Source organism: Anabrus simplex, chromosome 1, assembly GCF_040414725.1.
Source record: "Anabrus simplex isolate iqAnaSimp1 chromosome 1, ASM4041472v1, whole genome shotgun sequence".
NCBI classification, from domain to species: Eukaryota; Metazoa; Arthropoda; class Insecta; order Orthoptera; family Tettigoniidae; genus Anabrus; species Anabrus simplex.
The window spans coordinates 81,117,348-81,134,511 of record NC_090265.1 but is presented as its reverse complement, the minus strand read 5'-3'; the positions used below and the strand labels follow the sequence as shown (position 1 = coordinate 81,134,511).

Genomic DNA, 17,164 nt, shown 5'->3' with positions numbered 1-17,164 from the left:
GGCGTGCTCCTTTCACGCAAAAAGACATGGTTCGATTCCCCTTCAGGAAGTCGAAAAATGTAGAAGCGAGATGTTCACTTCTGGAGAGGCACACTTTGCCGGGATTTACTCAGCTCACAGTAAAAGTGAGTACAAAGTAGATTCTTGGGGGTTGCCGGGTATAGAGTTAACAATTTACTCCCGATTTTACGAATAGTAGAAGCCTTTATCTTCCACTACTCCAAGTCCTTCTTGGTCTGAACGGTGACAGATTTGCTTTGCAATATTTTTTATGATGAATACCGCCCCCCCCCCCCCAATGCATTTGGCACTTTCCCATTATACATTAAATAACGCATGATAGGTTGTACACGAAGGAGATGAATTAGTAATTTAGGACTGCGTATACTGACCCCAATTCTGTACGCAATCAGGACGACACCCCTTTTTGAAGCAATTGTAGCTCATCTCCAACTTAGCAGTAAAATTACACTTCCTTCTCCCCATTATACAATAAGGGACACTTTTTCTTTCTTTCTTTCTGTTTTTTTTTTTTGCAAGCTGCTTTACGTCGCACCGACACAGATAGGACTTCATGCTACGATGGGATAGGAAAGGCCTAGGAATGGGAAGGAAGCGGCCGTGGCCTTAATTAAGGTACAGCCTCAGCATTTGCCTGGTGTGAAAATGGGAAACCACGGAAAACCATCTTCAGGGCTGCCGACAGTAAGGTTCGAACCCTCTATCTCCCGGATACATGCTCACAGCTGCCTGCCCCTATGCGCACGGCGAACTTGCCAGGTGGAAGTGATTTTCAGATTTTATTTTATTTTTATTTTGATAGAGCTATCCAAGACTCACGATTTGAAACCTTTTTGGACCTTTTAGCTCTGTAATTTTCGGCACAATTGAGTAAATTGCTGCATTTTACGTTTTTCGTAGTACTTTGTCCGCTAGGAAATGTTTTCAATATTAATAAGTAGTTAGAAGACGTAAAATCAATCGCATTATATTCATGCGAATAGAACTACGGGGAGGGGTTGGGATAATCCCGGAGTCTAGCCTAATTAGCAGTCTCCCTGCTGCATGGACGTTGGAAAACCCCAACAGACTGCTGATAACTTTCAAGTGATCGCAAATGGGATACGAACTGGTCTTTCTTCGCATTCCTTTTTTCTTCCGAACTGGAAGTGACCGCAAATGGGACAAATTTTGCTGTGACCGCAAATGGGACACAACCGTTTCCAAGGGCCCTCAATAGTGGCGAGACGTCTAGAAGAGAGCCCTCTTTTCAGGAGACCAAAGGCACAGAAATCCATCGGTGGACATCCAGGGATTTGACAGGGATGTCATTAGATGGTAAGACACAGACACCCGTCTCTGCTTCTTTTCTCTCGTAATAGGTGACTGATGATCTGATAGTATGACTGAATGCTTTATCCATGTGGATCCAGACATTTGAAGCATCTACCGTACAGCCGAGGAATATATTCGTCGAAATAGGGGTTCATGACATTCCTCTGGAAGTAGATAGCATTGATCTTCATATTTTTCGTCACTGTAAGGATTCTGAATTTACCCCGGGCACACTATCCTGTCACTATCATGAATTCTCTAGCAAACATTTCTTTGTTTTCCTGGATGAAGTTTGAGTGCCCCTTCTGGCCTTTTGCGCGATAATAAATTACCTGGGGCTTGTTAGTGTCATCCAAATAAACCAATGCTTCAACCACGGTAACAACCAACTGCTCTTTATCCTCCGCAGGTAATTTTCGTATAATTTTCTGGCATTACTGAACTGTTCTTTAACGTGCCTTGCTTTTAAAGCATGCCACGTGCCTTATGCCGCGTTACCAGGTTCAGATCTTCTTTAATTGTACGGTATACTGTACCATTAGATGTGCTTGTTTGGCTGGCAATGCGTCTTTGAGTTGGTGGATTTTCCTTCAGGACAGCAGCCTTTACCTTCTTAATGATTTCCTGAGTCCTGTAAGGTTGAACTCTCTTCCGCGGCATTTTTTCGAAGTTATTATTTCTGGCGCGAAATCATTCTGATGTAATGTTATCATATTATCTACAGATGACTTACTAGTTTGAGACCTTTCATTTTACACTGTTGTACAACGCCCGATAATGAGAAATTAGCATCGAAAAGGCCAACAATGTAGCCTTGCCATATATCTGCAATTCGTCAGGCCATGAGCTGTCAGTGGAGAGAATGCGTGGAATGACATTAGTAGATGAGTAAGTTAGAGTGGTGTTTTTAAAAGGTAGGAAACGTCACAATATGAAGATAAAGTTGGAATTCAAGAGGGAAAATTGGGACAAATATTTGTTTATAGGAAGGGAGGTTTGAGAAATGAATAATTTACCAAGGGAATTGTTCAATGAATTTCCAATTTCTTTACAATTATTTATGAAAATGCTAGGAAAAAAACAGATAGGAATCTGCCACCTGGGCGACTGCCCTAAATGCAGGTCAGTGTTGACTGATTGAAAAAATTGGGTTGAGGTAAAAATCTTGAAGTACTGGATATACCTCTAGCTAAATCCTTTTAAGAAAAGTAGGCTCCACCATCGAAAACAGTGGTTTGCTAGTGGCTTTACGTCGCGCCGACACAGATAGGTCTTACGGCGAACAGTGGTTTAGTTGGCCAGTAATTAGTATAGTTACTTTGGTAGTAGATGCTGCAATACTTATTGAAATTGCAATGTTTTGTAATAAATTCCTTATATATGTGACTTGAGGTACGAAGGGTTTCACGGTACAGTGATATGGGAACTAACGAACGACCAAATAGAGCTAACTAGTTTGGTTGTGTGTTGTACGAGAGCTGAGCGGTGGGAGATGCGACGGAAAATCAATTTACTAATTGCCTTCCTAGCATGACATCCCCCCCGTTGACTCACCAGTTACTGCATTACTTGCCTCAAAGGTTCTCTAAGAGGAGGGTTTTAACATTAATTTTCCTCTCCACTCAATCCTTCCTAAAAACTTACCGTCTTCCCAGTGACAGTAGTAGGGATCTCGTCAGAAAGCAAATGTCATGCGTAGGTAATACGTAACATTCAAGTGGAGGTTTATGTTTGGTAAGGGACCAATATTATTTTCACAATAAAGTTTAAATATTGTATCAGCATCTGTGAAAATAATAATGAATATAATATTATTCTATTCCTGTACATAAAATTAACCATATTAACACATTATGTGAGCTAAACATGGCGTTAAATGCTTGTTAGGGTCACCCAAATGAACGTGAAATTGAAAGGTTTAGAAAGGAGGATCCTACGCATTTTCTAGATATGTTTTCTTATCCTTCAGATTGATTCCTAGGATTAAGAGCAGAAGTGGAGGACTCTCTTCGTCCGGCTCCATGGATAAATGGTTAGCATGCTGGGCTTTGGCCACAGGAGTCTCGGGTTCGATTCCCGGCAGTGTAGGGAATTTTAACCATCATTGGTTGATTTCACTGGCACGGGGCTGGGGGTGTGTGTGTGTCGTCTTCATGATCATTTCATACTCATCACGACGCGCAGGTCGCCTACAGGAGTCAAATCAAGAGACCTGCATCTGGCGAGCCGAAGTCCTCGGACACCTCCCGGCACTAAAAGGCATACGCCATTTCATTTCCAGCCTTTCTTCGACTTTTCTAATGACTTGAGAATGAGGACATAAAGTAGTCCTGGTAACCTTCTATAAAAGTGCTCAGTACTTTTGAACCAATAGAGAACGTATTGAAAATGAAAACCTACAACCTGTTTTCCAGTCATTGACCGGGTCCGCTTTGTCCAGCACAAATCTCACATGGAGTCACCGGGATTTGAACCACGGTATCCAGCGGTGAGTGGCCGACGCACTGCCGTCTGAGCCACGGAGGCTCCCCAGAGAACGTATTAACAATACTGAAAAACACTCCGAGCTCGGTAAATGTCTATGTAGTACAAAGTGAAAGCTAAGTGCACTCAGTATATCTCACTCTTAAGTCGGGCCGATGACCTTCGATGTTAGGCGACCTTAAAACAACAAGCATCATCATCATCATCATCACTCTTAAGTCAGACAGATATGAAAGAAGAGAGACTGATTGTTGGTGCAAACAGGTGGGAACAATACACGGGGGTCCTCGAAATGAGGAGATAAAGGCTAAGTTAGGAGTAAACTCGATGGATGAAGCTTTGTGCATAAATCGGCTTCAGTTGAGGGGTCACGCCAGATGAGTGGAGGAGTATCAGTTTATGTATGTATGTATGTATGTATGTATGTATGTATGTATGATAACCTATTCCGAAAAGTTTAGCCTATTAGTACATCTAAAAGGTGATAAACTTCAGAGAAAAACAAATACTCCTTTCAGCTTCTCAAATGAAGAGTAGGTGTGGCAGTCACTGAGCTATAACTGAATCGGGCATTGTTTCTGTTTATCTTTTCCTGGGCGTTCAGAAGATGGTGGGTTCGACTCCCAGCGTCGGTAACCCTGGAGATGGTTTACCGTGGTTTATCGATTTTCACACCGGGAAATGCTGGGGCTGTACCTTCATTAAGGCCATGGCCGCTACCTTCCCAATACTAGCCCTTTCCTATCGTTACTTTATCAAAACCTTCGATTTAGCCTGGCTCCTCACTTTAATTCTTCGTATCTGATCTTTCTCAGTCAAATTTTATCTGACCTTGTCTATTTTGGAAGATCTAAGTAAGCCTTCACTTTGGTATTCTTTATTTGCCTTTCCTTTAGACGAACATTTCTCACATCGAGAAGTCTTAAGTCATATTAACAGAAGATGATAATTCCTTTGTTTTGCCCCTTATGGCAGGAATCAATACAACTACCATCCCCTCCACTAGAACAAAAGATTCGAAAATTTATATTGCGCTGATTTTATGGAGGAAGGTAGTAGATTGCATAGAAATGAGAAGGATAGAGACGTTTAAGTAAATAATGTATAAGTTAGACAGCAGTGTTCGTGTAAAATGCTGTTTAAAGGAATTACTGATGTGTATTTCGTGGAAAACATAACTTAGTTTTAAACAAAGTCACGCAAACAAGGGTAATATTTATGATCACGTCAAAATACTTCCAGAACTAGTGTCTCCTTAGTCCGACAATAAATAGTTCAGGTCCCATTTATTATTATTATTATTATTATTATTATTATTATTATTATTATTATTATTATTATTATTATTATTATTATTATTCAACTTTATCCCATAAGAACTGTGATATTCCATTTTTTTATTAACCTTTAATTCCTTCTGAACCGTATCAAGGAGTAAACAGGGAGTTTTGCTTTGAAATAAACAATAATTCTTATAATTTATTTACTGCCTGGTTGTACTATAATATTGTTACAATTTAAAATTGAAATATGCATAAAAAATTGTTCATGTAGTCCATGTTTCGATCCTTTGGTCCATCTTCAGCTACGGATTATTTATACACTGAAAAAGGTTATACAATTATGCACTTGAATTCAATATATGTTAAAATTCATGTCCCATATTTTGATACGTTAAAAAAGGCTTTTCAGTGTTATAAACACATAGTGACATGTTTATTCTGCATAAAACTTATTGAAACCCCCTGCGGGTGGGGGACACACATGTAGAATACACCCGATGTATCCCCTGCCTGTCGTAAGAGGCGACTACAAGGGGCGACCATGGGATGATTGAATTAGAACCATGAAACTACTCTTGATTCGTACTGTCATGCGGGGAACTGGGTTGTATGTACTTGCGAGTAGTATCACTAAATTGGTACGAAATAGATTTGTGATTAGTTGCAGTAAAAAGCCTGGCCTGGTGGATTCCAGTACCCGTGCGTTGTACCCACGTGGGCAACACCGCGGGTCTGGGCGTAGCCTGTGAGTTGTACCGCTATATGAGCGGCACCGTGGGTCAGCGTTGCCTGTGATTGGTACCCACTATGTGAGGAACACCACGGGAATACCGGCGCCCGTGACTAGTACACCTAGGTGAGGAACCTTGCCGGTTTGCGTTGGCTATGAGTGGCGCCATTGTGTGAGAAACACCATAGGTCTGCGTTCCCTGTACGAATTGCAATACTTGTGAGTAGTACCATCTTGTGTGGACCACCGTGAGTCTTCGCTACTTTTGATCAGTACCCGAAAATGACAAATACCATGGTTCTACTTGACTCGCGACATGTACCATTCTGTGGGGCCTTAGACGTGAATTTAGCACCCCTTCAGACATCAAGCATCATTCTTCTTCTTCTTTTCCTGCCGCTTTTTCCCACACCTGTGGGGTCGCGGGTGCGAACTGCGTCGCACATGTGGATTTGGCCCTGTTTTTACGGCCGGATGCCCTTCCTGACGCCAACCCTCTATGGAGGGATGTAAGCACTATTGCGTGTTTCTGTGGTGGTTGGTAGTGTAGTGTGTTGTCTGAATATGATGAGGAGAGTGTTGGGACGGACATGTACACCCAGTCCCCGAGCCAGAAGAATTAATCAGAAGCGATTAAAATCCCCGACCCGGCCGGGAATCGAACCCGGGACCCTCTGAACCGAAGGCCAGTACGCTGACCATTCAGCCAACGAGTCGGACAGACATCAAGCATCATTGTGCTTTATAAATTGTCCCTTTGTCAGTAATACTCTAATTAACTACCTTCTTTTTGAGTCTGATCCACTGTTTTTGTTTGTTTGATTGTTTTTGTTTTTTTGTAGGGTTTATGTCCATCCATTCATTTTTAATGACACTTTTTATTTTATTTTGGTCAGTGGATGAATTTGAATTTTGTGTTATTTCATTTCGTACCATTAGAGGCCGATGACCTCGATGTTAGGCCCCTTTAAACAACAAGCATCATCATCATCAAACTTATTGAAAGTCATATGAGGAATATTATAAGAGAAACAGATATAATTTAAACATAATAATGAATTAATGTTATTGGTTTTACGTCTCACTAAGCACTTCTACGGTTTTCGGAGACGATGAAGTGCCGGAATTTAATACCGTAGCAGGTCTTTTACGTACCAGTAAATTTACTGACAAGAGGCCGACGTATTTGAGCACCTTCAAATACCACCGGACTGAGACAGGATCGATCATCAATCATTCGAGCCATTCAGCCCGGGAAAATGCCAATAAGAAGTTGTTGTTCTTGTAACAATCAGTAAACTTCGTTTTAAACGAGCTCTCCTTGCGCGAAATTAAAAATAGCCTTATCAGTTGCGCGGTTTGATATTTTTCAAACTTTATTTGAACAGTGTTTGATTTAATGTTATTGGTATGTTTTTCTGTGTTGTAATCGAATAAATTATTATAAATTATTATTGTACAGAGTATAGTTTATGTGGTTACTGAAAAATTAAGCCAATTTCAAGTACGATCATGTAAGTGGTTCATAGTCGGCAGTTCAGCGGCTTAGTCGTTAAACCACGGGGACCGTCAGATGAAATCTGTTAAACATTATTTTTAATAATCTTACAATAGCGAATAATAGCTTTGTTCATATAACTTGGCAGCATATTACATTACTTGTGCCTGCTGCAATTAAATGTATTTTAAGTTATTCATAGGGTTTTTTTTTTTTGCTAGGGACTTTACGTCGCACCGACACAGATAGGTCTTATGGCGACGATGGGATAGGAAAGGCCTAGGAGTTGGAAGGAAGCGGCCGTGGCCTTAATTAAGGTACAGCCCCAGCATTTGCCTGGTGTGAAAATGGGAAACCACGGAAAACCATTTTCAGGGCTGCCGATAGTGGGATTCGAACCTACTATCTCCCGGATGCAAGCTCACAGCCGCACGCCTCTACGCGCACGGCTAACTCGCCCGGTCATAGGGTTTTACGTTGTATTTGAGGGGGCCCATACCACATTCGTTACGCCCCTAGTATGTACTGGTTATGAGGTGTTTAGGGGTTGTAGTAAGGATGTAAAGGAGATGGCATATAGCCTAAGTCTCTAGTAAGACCCCATCTAGAGTATGGCTCCAGTGTATGGGACCCTCAGCAGGATTACTTGATTCAAGAACTGGAAAAAAATCCAAAGAAAAGCAGATCGATTTTTTCTGGGTAATATCCGACAAAAGAATAGCTTTACAAAAAATGTCCTTAAAGTAGGAAAGATCACAATATGAAGATAAAGCTGGAATTTAAGAGGACAAATTGGGGCAAATATTCGTTTATAGGAAGGGGAGTTAAGGATTGGAATAACTTACCAAGGGTGATGTTCAATAAATTTCCAATTTCTTTTCAATCATGTAAGAAAATGCTAGTAAAACAATAGATAGGGATCTGCCACCTGGGCGACTGTTCTAAATGCAGAATACTAGTGATTGTTTGATACTGAACATGAGCTAATATTTTAAAGTTTATTCCAAATAGTACACCTTTTACATTTTTTCTTTTCTGAAAATGGGAATCAATTTCAAGAGAAGGAAGAAGACATGTACAAGTAAATCTGTTGATGCGATGTTTGATTGGCTGGATTTTAACTAACAGATGCTGCCAAAAATCAGAAATAGTATTTTGATCCGTCTTCCTCCATACTAAAAAGTTTCTCCAAAGGACATGTCAGTAAGGTTTCCTGATCCGCATCACAGATGAGTTTGTATTTCACAGATATATTAACTAGGGCTGATAGCCATGTTGTTCCTAACAACTACAGTGTCTCTTTCCAGTGTCCAATCGATAATCTCTAAAAGCCATGACCTCCACCTTGTGGGTTGTACCCCTCTTCACTCAGCACTAACGATCAATTAATCATTTTCTACCACACGCTACGGATGTCCGCAGTCATGAAGACCCCTTCTTGCATATTCCCTTGTAGTAGGGCAGTCAGGCTGATGACGTCACCAAAGTGTTAACTGGCTGGACCCGTTCACGCGAACAAATTCATCTTCTCCGCCCAATTTAGTGCCAAAGTGATTCATTCCCTGCGTCGGCCAGCGGATGTCGAGTTCTCAGGCCGCAGTCGCGTTATCCCTCCTCGTGCGTCAACTCTGCAGTTTGAGGATTAACACGGTGCCTACACGCACAAGCAATAAGACTGACCTAGGTGTCTATTTGCTCGCTACCTTCACTGCGTCACGGAGAGTTGGAGTCTCTCAGATCGATCGGTTGAATATTTCAGATAGACGCTCGCCTTGCTTGAAGCATCGGAACTCAGCGCAGTCTGTTTTAATTGAAGAGTGGTTCATTACTAAGGACGTGGTACGAATCGAGTTAATAGCAGGTTAGAGAACTCTTCAGGGAGACATTCTGTCAATCAAGAGTCCACTCGTAAGACTGACAATTAGTTGGAGAAATTCACGCACTCAAATTATTATTAATTCTTTATTATTATTATTATTATTATTATTATTATTATTATTATTAAGCTCGGATATATTGTCTCGGTGGTACGAATCTTGGCCTTTGGGCATCGAAGCCACGGGTTCAATTCCCGGGTGGGTCGTGGGATTTCACATTCCACCACAATAACACGCATATTACCTTACAATCCAGATGCCGCGCCCACCCCGCCCAGCTGTAATTGGCACACTAAATTATTTATTATTATTATTATTATTATTATTATTATTATTATTATTATTATTATTATTATTATTATTACCTTGTTTTAGTGGACCACAGATAGAAAACAGCGTGAGGGGTTAATGGCCGGACATAGCATGAACCAAAGTTTAAATTTTGACATCAACATCCACTGAAATTTATTTTCTTACAGGATTATTTTTCCAGAAAACGACAATAACGCGAGTTTTAATAAGAAGTAAACAATAACAAGAAATAATAGTGGAGCTAAGAAGCTTAGTTTATTACAAACAGGAAGAAAGGGTTACTGTTTCGCACAAGTCTTTTAGTGAAGATCAGTTCTAGAAGGTCTTATAAATTTACAGTCTCATGTACAGGCTAGCCTTACAATTCAAGTCCAATAGTAGAGGGGGAAAATTAATTTTACACAGTTCATAACAAGAGCCATAGCTTCTAATACAAAGTTAGTAAGAGGGGAATCGAACCCTCAATTTTACGGCGACCTTTAGATCAAGAAGGGTCTCTGAATCCATAAAAAGAGGTATAACATAAAATGTCACCATGAAAGTTTAAATAGTTCCTTAAACTGTGTTTTTTAAGTGGGTCATCAGCAACCTAAGAGTGTGGCCTGTGTCATGAAAGTGACAGGGTATTGTTCTAAGGTTAACCAAATGAGGTTGAAAATTCCAGGCCCGGCCCGAAATCGAACCCAGTACCTTCTGAACTGAAGGACTCGGTGCTGGCCATTCAAGTAAGGAGCTGGACAATAATGATATTTATTATGTTCATGCAAATCTACAATCTAGCTTGCTTGTTTATCGGACACGAAGTTGCTGTCGACCTGCATATCGGCAAGCACGTTATATACGCATTTGTGTATACCAAGAGTGCATTAGCTGTTGGTAGTGAGTGACTCAGGGCGTAATGAAGAGCTGACATTACCAGGGTCAGTCATCTTTGTTAAGGATAAGCTGAACTGTGAAGTAATAGCCGATACTGGAGGGTGAACGGAGATGTCATTCCTCTCGTGAACTAACATACAGCACGTATGACTCATGAGCCATTGTGTCAACTTTAGCGGATGTTAGCTAAGGGATGGGGGTGTGGTGTCCTTATTAAAAAAAAAGAAGCTACAATAGTATCAGTTATCTAATGTTCATTTTCAGGTGCACAATGCCATTTATTATCAGTTTGCATTTCAATATAGCTTCCTCTATGGATTAGTGGTAGAGTATCGATTTCCGGATCCCAAGATAGCTTGGTTCAAACCCGGAAGAGGAAGTCGGATTTTTGAAGGATGGAAGAAAGTCCATACGACACTCCATGTTGTACTATGCCGGCATGTAGAATATCTCTGGTGACACATTTGGTGTTTACCCGACAAAATTAATTAAACCGGGCGAGTTGGCCGTGCGCGTAGAGGCGCGCGGCTGTGAGCTTGCATCCGGGAGATAGTAGGTTCGAATCCCACTATCGGCAGCCCTGAAGATGGTTTTCCGTGGTTTCCCATTTTCACACCAGGCAAATGCTGGGGCTGTACCTTAATTAAGACCACGGCCGCCTCCTTCCAACTCCTAGGCCTTTCCTATCCCATCGTCGCCATAAGACCTATCTGTGTCGGTGCGACGTAAAGCCCGTAGCAAAAAAAAATTAATTAAAATTCAGCCATAGACGCCCAAAAGAGATTCTGTTTGATCTGCCAAAGGTTGTGGGTTCGGATCCCACTGGTGTCCGGCTGGCCATTTTTGTTCTGTACTTAACATCTCTTCAACACGTACGTAACACGACCTAATACGTTGAAAGTCTGTTTCGAGAGTAAAACCGAAATTGACGAGCAGACAGATGGCGAAAACTTAAAATGCCTATGCACGGTAGCTGAGGTCATACGATTATTATTATTATTATTATTATTATTATTATTATTATTATTATTATTATTATTATTATTTTACAATTTGCTTTACGTCGCAACAACACAGATAGGTTTCATGGTGACGATGGAATAGGAAAGGAATAGGAGTGGGAAGGAATTGGCCGTGGACTTAATTAAGGTATGGCCCAAGCATATACCTGGTGTGGAAATTGGAAACCACGGAGAACCAACTTCAGAGCTGCCGACAGTGGGGTTCGAACGCACTATCTCCCGGACGCAAGCTCACAGCTTCACGCCTCTAATTATTATTATTACTATTATTATTAAAATGCGTATTAGTTATAGACCTTTATATCTTTTAGCGTTCTTGAATATTGAGCAACCGACGCGAAATCGGGAGGTTGTGGGGTCGGATCCCACTGGTGTCCGGCTGGCCATTTTTGTTCTGTACTTAACATCTCTTCAACACGTACTACATGTACGTAACACGACCTAATACGTTGAAAGTCTGTTTCGATTTTAGCGTTTTGTCTGCAAGCCTCTGTGAATTATCTAGGGTAATCACGTCAGCATTTTATATTCTGCAACAGTCCGACTCGTTGGCTGAATGGTCAGCGTACTGGTCTTCGATTCAGAGGGTTCCGGGTTCGATTCCCGGTCGGGTCGGGTATTTTAACCTTCATTGGTTAATTCCAATGGCCCGGGGGCTGGGTGTTTGTGCTGTCCCCAACATCCCTGCAAATCACACACCACACATAACACTTTTCTCCACCGCAATAACACGCAGTTACCTACATATGGCAGATGCCGCCCACCCTAATCGGAGGGTCTGCCTTACAAGGGCTGCACTCGGCTAGAAATAGCCACACGAAATTATTATTCTGCAACAAAGTCTCTGTCTTCGTTTAGTTCCACAACTCTTATTATTAAGTTATTCAAAACTGTTTCTAACCATCACCTCCGTCTCCCTCTACTTCTCTTACCCTCCATGGCAGAAATCATTTTCCCCCTAGGTAATCTGACCTTTCCATTCGTTTCGCATGACCCCTGTACCGAAGCCGATTAATGCGTACATGCATCGTATTTATTCCTAATTTATCCCTTATCTTCTCACTTCAAACACCCTCCTGCTACTGTTCCTATCGTTTTATTCCTTTGCATCACGTCGCACAGAGACAGATAGGTCTTATGGCGACAACGGTATAGGAAAGGGCTAGCAGTGGGAAGGAAGCGATCATGGCATTAATTAAAACTCACCGGGCGAGTTGGCCGTGCGGTCAGGTGCGCGCGGCTGTGAGCTTGCATCCGGGAGATAGTGGGTTCGAATCCCACTGTCGGCAGCTCTGAAGATGGTTTTCTGTAGTTTCCCATTTTCAAACTAGGCAAATGCTGCGGCTGTACCTTAATTAAGGCCACGGTCACTTCCTTCCAACTCCTAGGCCTTTCTTATCCCATCGTCGCCACAAGACCTATCTGTGTCAGTGCGACGTAAAGCCACTAGCAAAAAAAAAAAAATGTTAAAATTCAGTCCCAGCATTTGCATGGTGTGAAAATGAGAAACCTCCGAGAACCATCTTCAGGGCTCCCGACAGTGGGGTTTGAACCCGCTATCCTCCGAATGCAAGCTGATAGCTACTTGACCATAATCGCAGGGCCACCTGCTCGGTTCTTTTTGTACTAACTATCATTCTAGCTACATTCATTACTTCCTACTTGTAACTAATATATCCTGAGTCCACCCTGCTTTCACTCTCGTTTAAAAATAAATTCAGCTCTGCGCTTGAATCATTTGTACTATTGGGGCCGATGACCTAGATGTTATGCCCCTTTAAACAACAAGCATCATCATCATTTTTATTATCAGCAAGAGAAATAGAACAGAAGAGTATAATCTTCAGTAGAATTTATGATAGGAAGATTTGCATCTAAATTTTTTCAATCGCGGTATGGTTTCTTGAATTGAATCAGTGGTAATTCCGCTTAAGGAAGCTGTATGAGAAAATCCTAGGTAAATTAGGCAATTTTAAGTCATATGCAGATTAAATCATTCACATTGGCCGGTATTTCAGTCTAGAACACCTTGCCTATGTCTCTACGTCGAGCTCCTAACGATGTCGTTGTATTTTGGAGTTATTTACATTTGCACCTACAGTTATTGCAATCTCATCTAGGCCGAATCCGTGTATCTATCATTATTCAGGTACTCATTGTCCTTGACCAACCTGTAGCTTTGCAAGCAGATTTTAAAACGAACAGTAATATTACATTTGTTTTCTTGCCATTGCTTTGAGAAGAAAAATGTTCGCTTATGTGGAGGTTTATGCCGTACTCATTTTTTTCTTTCAGTTCTGAGAGATGAGTTCCGTGTGGTGCCGAAGGATACACGAGTGGCTGCTGGAGAGACGGCGCTTCTGGAATGTGGACCTCCCAAGGGACATCCAGAACCCACCCTGCAGTGGCGTAAGAACGGACAAGTCATCGACCTAGAGTCTTCTAAAAGGCATGTGAAGCAATCCTGTATATCTTTTTAAATCATCAAAACATTCTAGCTTGTGTATCTTGCCTTCAAACATACGTTTGAAATTGACAGTGTAATTTATTTTCCTAAGAAAATTTACGCTTTTGCTTTCCATAAGCAATTTTTACTTCAAAACATTATGCCATTTTACCACGATCGACAACGTCACGACATCTAACCATACCAATGAAAGTGTACAACTTTCAGTAAGATTATTATTGGAAGAACTGCAGATAAGTTCTTGTTCTACTTTATTCCTACTTCGGTGAGTTCACTGTGAACCTCTACCTCTACCTTAAATGATAATATGAAACTTTTTATTTATTTCGTATGGCATGAGGATTGGTTATTAACTATATTTATACATTTGAGCTCATCAATACCTGCATTGCTGCTAAAGCTGAATGTCCAGTTTTGTTAGCCAACTCACAGCTTCATCACTGGCCTCGTGGATATCCTTTATTGTCCCACTGAATCTTCGGAGTGGGCACTCTGTGACGATATGTTGAACGGTCTGAGGCACATCAGAGCAGTCGCAATAAGGATCGCTGGTAATCTTCCACTTGTGTTTCCAGAAGTTGCATCTGCCATGTTGAGTTCTGATCCGATTAAGTGATGACCAGATTTTTCTGGGTAAGTTGAAAACAGGAGGTTGCATAACTGGATCCGAAATTAGACCTAATCTGTCAGGGTTTGAAGCTGCCCACCCATAGCGCCAGGCAGTGTTAGTATGAAATTCATCTTGGACTAGCCTCTTTCCTAGTAACCAAGAAGGTTTTCTAGATTTCAGCCTGAGATCTTCACTTAGGCAGTCTTGATGTATTGGTAGAAGAGGATTGTCACAGCATTTAATCCATTCTGTCTTCAGTGCCATTTGTCTTCGGAGATGAGGAGGTGGAATATTTGAAAGAACTGGTAACCACTCCAAAGGTGTGGATTGGATGGTTCCTGATATAGCCCTCATTGTATCGTTTAACTGAGTGTCTATCTTCTTTGTATGGGCACTGTTGAGCCATACTGGGCAGCAGTATTCGGCTACTGGGTATACTAACGCAAGTGCTGTAGTTCGGAGGGTGGATGCAGATGGGCCCCAGCTTGTTCCTGTGAGTTTGTGCAGGATGTTATTGCGGGTTTTGATCTTGGCAGATGTTTTGCGTACATGTTCGCTGTAAGTCAAAGATCGATCCAAGGTAACGCCTAGATATTTTGGATGAGGATTGAACTTCAGTATATGACCTCTGAATTGAACCTGAGGGACATAATTAGCTTGTCTGTTGCTCAAATGAAAGCAGCTGACCTCTGTTTTTGTTATGTTTGGTTTCAGTCGCCAGGTTTTAAAATAATTATTAATTCTGCAGAGATCTTTAGTGAGTATGGTTTCTGCTCCAGCAAAATCACTAGACTGGGCTGCCAAACAGATGTCGTCAGCGTATATAAACTTCCTAGCATTAGTTGAAGGTAGATCTGCTGTATATACGTTGAAGAGTAATGGGGCCAGTACCGATCCCTGTGGTAATCCGTCACTCAGTTTGTAAGTTTTACTTATGTTGCCATGTAGGTGTACTTCAATCATTCTATTAGCCAACATATTATTCAGCAGGGTGGCAAGCGTCTTACAAGGGATTAACTTCTGGAATTTGAGGATCATTCCTTTTCGCCAGACTGTGTCATATGCTGATGACAGATCTACGAACACTGCTACGGTCTTCTTTCGATCTTGAAATCCCCTCTCAATATGGGTGGTTAGGGCTAACACCTGGTCGGTACAGCTGCGGCTTGGTCTGAAGCCAGCTTGTTCAAGTGGTATGTGCTCTAGGATTTTGGTTGAGATTCTATTGTATATTACTCTCTCCAGTAGTTTGTAGCAGACACTTAAAAGGGCTATGGGTCTGTAATCTTCTGCATTGTCTCCACTTTTCCCTGGTTTAAGGATTGCTACTATTTTTGTTCTTTTGAGTATTGATGGTAGTTGTCCAACATGTAGGATATTGCTGTAAAATTTGGCAAGCCATTCGGTTGTTCGGGGGCCACAATGTATAAGGAATTCTGGGTATATTCCATCCAATCCGGCTGCTTTTCCTGACTTTATTTCTTTTAGCGCAGTTGAGATCTCAGCAGCTGTGAAATCAGAGGAAAACTGAGAGACTGCTTTGGCCTGGGTTATCCTCGATTTTAGCTCTTGTTGAATTCTTTTTGACTCTTTCTTATTTGTGCCGACTGGTTTTCTTGTCAGGTTAACTAATCTGTTTGCCACCTCGTTTGGTTTTATCTTAGAGCTCTTGGGACCGAATTTGGGAGTGCTGTTGCCAAGTTTCCTTAGAAGTGACCATGCTTTTCGACTGGAATGTTGAAAACTCATATTTTCCATGAGATTGAACCATTTTTCTTTTCTAGATGAATCTAGAGACTGGATCAGTTCATCTGCAATTTCAGGGTCACTGCTGAGCATATATTCCTCGTATAGCTCTTTGCATTTTGGGTTCCATCCAGGAATATAATCCTTCCTGTATCCTCTTGGGATATGCTTTTTCGCGATGGCGGATGTTAGTTTGACAAAGCGCTCGTAATTTCCTGTTGTAGGAGGAATCCACTGTACATTATGTTCCAGTTCGCTGGTGAATTTAGACCAGTTGGCTTTGGAAAAATTCCAGCGGGGAAGTGGGACTGATCTGATGGCAGGTATTTCCAGGCCGACTTTGACAAGCACTGGTCTGTGTTGGCTTCGGGGAAAGTTGTTCAGAATTTTCCTAGTACAGTGTAGAGGTCTTCCAAGAGAGTCTTTTGATACAAAACAAAGATCAGGGTTATAGTCCTTATTCCATCTGGTAGAGTGGAAGGAGCCCTTTTCTTTGGCATCAAACAATAGAAAAAGATCTTCGGCATCAGCCCATTCAGACACATCTTGTCCCTCTTTGTTGGTATAGTTATAACCCCATTTAGTGTTCTGACTGTTAAAATCTCCAAGGATTACGGCTGGGTGCTGTATATTCAGGATGGTCTCGTTTAGGCTCCAAGGTTGACAAGGTGGTTTGTAGATGTTTACAATTTCTGTATTTGCAATCTTTGTTTTAGAGCAAAACATGTTGTTATCAGTATTTGTGCTTATTATTTCAGCTTCCTCTATATCATTTTTTACATATGTTGCTGTTCCGTACTGTTTATGAAACGTTGCATTGAGCAGATTGTATCCGGGAATCCTACATCTGGCATAAAGCTGGTCCTGGTTTTCACAATGGGTCTCCTGCAATAGAACAATATCCACCTTGTGATCAGTCAGTAT

At 41.4% G+C, this 17,164-nt stretch overlaps 1 protein-coding gene across 1 annotated transcript in view; it reads left to right on the top strand.

Annotated features, from left to right (window-relative positions):
* The window catches only part of LOC136856910 (roundabout homolog 2), a 465,398-nt gene that overhangs the window by 388,487 nt on the left and 59,747 nt on the right, over positions 1-17,164 (top strand). Inside the window, exon 3 of the mRNA XM_067135190.2 lies at positions 13,713-13,866. Coding sequence (XP_066991291.2) covers positions 13,713-13,866 — 154 coding nt within the window. The remainder of the gene's footprint in view (positions 1-13,712; positions 13,867-17,164) is intronic.